The sequence below is a fragment of the Cervus elaphus genome, chromosome 2 (genome assembly GCF_910594005.1).
Source record: "Cervus elaphus chromosome 2, mCerEla1.1, whole genome shotgun sequence".
Lineage (NCBI taxonomy): Eukaryota > Metazoa > Chordata > Mammalia > Artiodactyla > Cervidae > Cervus > Cervus elaphus.
This window is the reverse complement of record NC_057816.1, coordinates 36,971,439-36,976,608: the sequence shown is the minus strand read 5'-3', so window position 1 is coordinate 36,976,608 and position 5,170 is coordinate 36,971,439. Positions and strand designations below refer to the sequence as shown.

The following is a 5,170-nucleotide window of genomic DNA, read 5'->3' as shown; positions in this document are numbered from 1 at the left end:
GTGAGCTTTTGGGAACGACCATTTTTGTCAGAGAGGGTTTGGCAAGTGTCCTTTCCCAAATGATGGAGCAGCAGTACAGTCTGTACAGTTGATTTTGAGGCAGGGTTGAGCCAGCTAGGCGTAGGAACCCCGGGAAGGGTGGTAGTGGGTGGGAGAGCCCCTCAGACGTTCAGCTGGCTGACTGGAAGGAGAAGCGGAAGTTGGTGGTGGGAGAGTCGCGAAGACCGAAGGGGACTCCGCCCTCTGAGGCTGGGACTGCCCCCAAGGAGATGGGAAGGCGGCATCCGAAGCTGGGTGCCGGAAGACGGAAGGGGGTGTAGCTCGGAAGCAGGGACCGGGACCTAGTGGGATTCCGGGGCGACCTCAGTTGAGAAGTGGACTGCGTGGGCTTCACGCATGTGTAGGGGTGACCAACCGCCAGAGTGCCCCAGGAGGTGATTAGGCTGACCCGGAGGTGGCGGTGGAAAGGAGCCAGGAAGCCGTGCTGCACTGCTTCCTATCTGAGTGACTTAGTGCAAGTCCCGGCACCTCTCCTCACCTCAGTGTCCTCAGCTGTAAGTGAGGGTAGCAGTCATACACGACCCATGATTGAGTTAGTGTCTGCCACTAAGCCCAGTGCTATCGTGACCTGTAGCAGGACAAAATGAGGGCTATAACCCTAGAGACAGCGTCTCCCATATCGCTGAGGAACTGCTTCAAAGAGGTAGTGGGGAAGGTTAGTAGTATATATGATTTTTAGTGAAAAGGGCAGGATATGCACACATTAATACGGATTGGTAGGTGCGGCTGCCAGTCAGAAGGAGCAGATCTGTACCCTGAGTTCCTCCTTTCAGGCTGTTTTGACTGTCAGGGCTGAGTGACTAGTGAGTGATTTAGTCCTTGTAGAGCTGGTGGCTAGTACTAATTTTTAGTTGGCAGTAGCCCTTCCCGGGGCTGCCCTGGTGGCTCAGACGCTGAAGAATCCGCCTGCAATGAGGGAGACTTGGGTTAGATCCTTGGGTTGGGAAGATTCTCCTGGAGGAGGGCATGGCAACTCACTCGAGTATTCTTACCTGGAGAATCCCATGGACAGAGGAGCCTGGCAGGCTACCGTCTGTAGGGTCGCAAAGAGTTGGACACGACTCAAGCGGCTTAGCACGTTCGCGCGCATGCACACGCTATTATTATGTAGGGTTTGTGGAGGACAAGGATGTGGCGATGAAATAGAGGTGGACAGGGCAGGGTTTGGCAGTGACGATAAACGGGAGGATATAGGGTGGGGGGAAAGTGTTTGTGGGGGGGTGATATAGTTAAGAATGGGGTTCAGAGGTCAGATAGGAGGGGCCCTGGGATGATAAAGGCAGGCTTTGAGTCGGAAGGGACTAAAGGTAAACTCTAAAGAGGGGACGGTACAAGAGGGAAATGAAATCTGGCGGCGCCCTGTGGGACTGGGACAGGGGTCGGAATGGCTTGGGCAATTCGAATTTGAGAGGCTATGCTGAGGGGCGGGGTGGCAGGGGGTTTCCCCGGGGAAGGAGGGGCCTGTCTCGGGGGCGGAGCTGCGGGCTGGGCGGGGCGGCGTGCATCTGCCTGTCTCCCTTCTACCCGCTCTGCAGCCACGGTCCTGAGCCATGGGGCGCCGCTCCCTCCTGCTCCTGCTCCTAGCTTTCCTAACTCCTGGGGCCTCCAGCCCCGTATCGCCGTCACTGAGGGCCCCTAGCAGCTTGCCCTGGTCAACCAGATTCAGATCCCGCCCCACTATTACCCTGAAGTATTCGATTCGCTACATCCAACAGAAGGTAAGGCCAAAAGGGCTGGAGTGGGTGGCGAGGACTGGGGCTTTGTGGTTTTCAGGCACCGGAGCTCATCCGAAATTGCAGAACCCTGATGCTGAGGACTTGTCCGACCTTTGACTCACATGTTACAGATGGTGGCCCCAAGTCTCAGTCTGTTTAAACTCACCTACCGTCACCAATAATTTATTGTCAGTTCTGGCTCTACACTCCCTTCTCTGATTGACCATCACAGTCACTTCAACTCCTGCTTGCAGAGGATGCCTTAAAATTCCTTTGACCTCTCGCCAAATTGAAATTATTTAATACCAGCTCTGGAGCCTACTTTGCGGTGACAGTCATCTTTTGTCCCAAAGCAGCCCCTTAGTTCAAATTTCTAATATCTTATCAGATAATATATAATATTTTTTCAATCAAAAATGCCAGTCTGTTGTCTCATGCTCAACTCAGAGTTGTTGCTTTTGTAGCCCTTTTATTAAGAGTTTTCAACTTTCCCTGGAAGTTGCAGGAGTCTGTCAAAATTTGGAGTGGGGAGTGAAGGTCAGCATCTCTGTAGTTCTGAAGTCTGAGTTTAGAGGTTTAAGGTAGGCATAATGCCTTTGTGCTTGGCTGAAGCATGAGGTAGGTATTCCCAGAGAAGCCTGGATGAAGAAGTACATCTTTTGTGAAGTGACAATATCACTTACAGTTCTGTATTTCTGGGAGCCTATGAAAAGATAGATGACCTTCCCAGTGGTAAAGAATCTGCCTGCCAAGGCAGGAGATAAAAGAGATGGGGGTTTGATTCTTCGGTGGGGGAAGATCCCCTGGAGTAGGAAATGGCAACCCACCCCAAAATTCTTGTCTGGGAAATCCCATGGACAGAGGAGCCTGGCGGGCTACATTCCATGGGGTTTCAAAGAGTTGAACACGACTGGGAGATTGAGCATGTGTGCGTGCTTGCATGTGAAGATAGGGAAAGATTTGGGAAATGTTGGGATTAGAAGTACAAGAGTCTAAGGTTTGGCTTTAGGAGTTAGATCAGAATTCCAATCTATTAATACTAGCTCTATGACCTTGGGAAGTTTCATATACCTCTCTCAGCCTGATTTCTTGACCTCTGGGGGATTTGGTGGTGGTTAAATGAGAATTCATGACATGTCCCTAGCAAAGTATTTGGTCTCAAGTAGATACTTAGTAAATTGATGGTTACTAACTTATGTGAATTTTGAATAGGAATTTGATATAGAGGGATGACGTGAACTTCTAGAATAAGAAATCATTTTTAACCCAGAAATTTAGAGATTATGAAGAAGAGAAAGCATTCTAGTTTTAGCAGGAGTACTAGGAAACATCTTTTTCTTAGGCAACTCTGTAGGTTTCAGTGTCCTTATTTGTAAATTGAGAGGTTTGGACAAGGACCAATGTGTTTCACATTTTACTGAAAAAATTAAGGCTTTTGGGGGAGCTGTCTCAGAGGGATGGTGAAGGCCCATGTGGAAACCAAGTTAGGATACCCCAGAACCCGCCCTCTCTGACTTCTTTCAGCCTGAGGTTTATATATTTTTATTTGTTTTATATGTTGGGATTTTGCAGAGTTCCATAACTAAAGTTAAGTTGAAGGGAAACTACTGGAATGGATATCTATAATCCTTTTAGGAATGGTGAGAGAGCTATCAGCAGAAAAGAGGGAGAATGAAAAGGTAGAAAAGATTGAATGATCTCTTAGGTCCTAATTTATATTCCTACATTGTAAATTTCTTTCTTGACCAATTCACTCTTTAGATATAAAAGGCCAGCTCTTTTTCCATTTGTGGTGATTTACAAGATCTGTTTGGCTTTATTCAGCCACGTTTTGCCCTCTGGCTTATATTTAGTTCACATTTTAGGACTCAGATTCCACAAATAGATTTATTACCATAATAATAATTTTCTTTACATCAACTCCAATTGAGTTTTATTTCACTGTTTTGAGAAAGACTTTCACATATATACTAATGTGTTGTATAATAATTGTTGCATAATAATGGTTTCATAGTAATTGCCAGTTTTTCTGGACCATAAATTTTTAGTTGAGATTGAAAAGTATGTGTAAACTCAACTTTAATTTTGTTAGTTAGAGCACATGAACTACTTTCATACCTTTTAATGATAAACATTATTATTGTACTTAAGACTTAGTCTTTATTCAAGGTTTAATTTTCATTCAACTTTATAATGATTTCTTTATCTGTTGTTATATCTGTCTAAGCTATTCCCAGTTGTCCTTATATTCATGCAAACTCCATGAATGGTCTCTTTCATAACTCTGATTACTTGCAGAATAAAGGTCAAAGTCCTTCATATTGTTTCTCATTGCATGCTGGTCTTTCAGCTTCATATCCTGCCATAGGTCTCTACCTCATTCCACCTTCTCCACACATACACTTTTAGCAACATAGAACATAGACTCAATTGAAATTTACTGTGTCAGAAATTCTGTCTGAAATACCTCCTTCTTCTCTGCTAGTTAAATGCGTACCTCTGTCCCAGCTGAAATATCACCTTTTCTGTGAAACTTTCTTGATTTTAGTTGGACTTTTTTCACATTTACTATTTTGTGTCTCCTCAGCTAGATAGCATTATCCATTACCCAGAAAAGCCCATAAAAATATGAAGTACAAAATAAATATCTGTTGAGGGAGTGAATGGATGATTACCCAAAGAAAGCCCAAACAAGGTCTACCATCATTTAATTGACACAAATCATCTATTTAATCTTTTCCTTCCATTTTTTTTTTACCATTTATAATTCCTTTTCTTTCACAGTCTTCAAATGCTGATTTAGTAGGAATGTTTGATTTTTTTTAAAATCAAAAATAAGTGAATCAGAAGACCAGAGAAAGGATAACACATCATTTGGGCACATCAAAGGCTCTGCATGTATGTGTGATAGGGCTTCCCTGATAGCCCAGCTGGTAAAGAGTCCACCTGCAATGCCAGAGACCCCAGTTCAGTTCCTGGGTCAGGAAGATCCTCTGGAGAAGCGATAGGCTACCCATTCTAGTATTCTTGGGCTTTCCTAGTAGCTCAGCTGGTAAAGAATCCACACCTGGGTTTGATCCCTGGGTTGGGAAGATCCCCTGGAGAAGGGAAAGGCTACCCACTCCAGTATTCTGGCCTGGAAAATTCCATGGACTGTATAGTTCATAGGGTTGCAAAGAGTTGGACTTGACTAAGTGACTTTCACTCACTCATTCACTCATATGTGTGATGTGAGTGTTGTAAAGGGCTCCTTGGGATGCAGTGACTTGTGTTTATTCGATTTCCATGGTTCTCATAATCCTCTTACTCCCACCCTAGTCTCTCAGATCTGAATGTGAATCCTGAGGGCATTTTACTGTGTGATGTAATGGGGAAGGAGAATGGGTCCTTTCAGG

General features: G+C 45.1%; 1 protein-coding gene across 2 annotated transcripts in view; it reads left to right on the top strand.

The window, feature by feature from the left end:
- LOC122676504 (prolylcarboxypeptidase) overlaps positions 1–5,170 on the top strand; it is an 80,561-nt gene that overhangs the window by 58 nt on the left and 75,333 nt on the right. The window contains exons 1-2 of one of the 2 annotated variants that reach the window (XM_043875786.1): positions 416–554; positions 1,596–1,778. In XM_043875786.1, the coding sequence (XP_043731721.1) occupies positions 1,611–1,778 (168 nt within the window). In that variant the 5' untranslated portion in view covers positions 416–554; positions 1,596–1,610. Of the gene's footprint in view, positions 1–415; positions 555–1,595; positions 1,779–5,170 lie in introns of those variants that run through there. The other variant, XM_043875795.1, reaches the window with a different exon arrangement.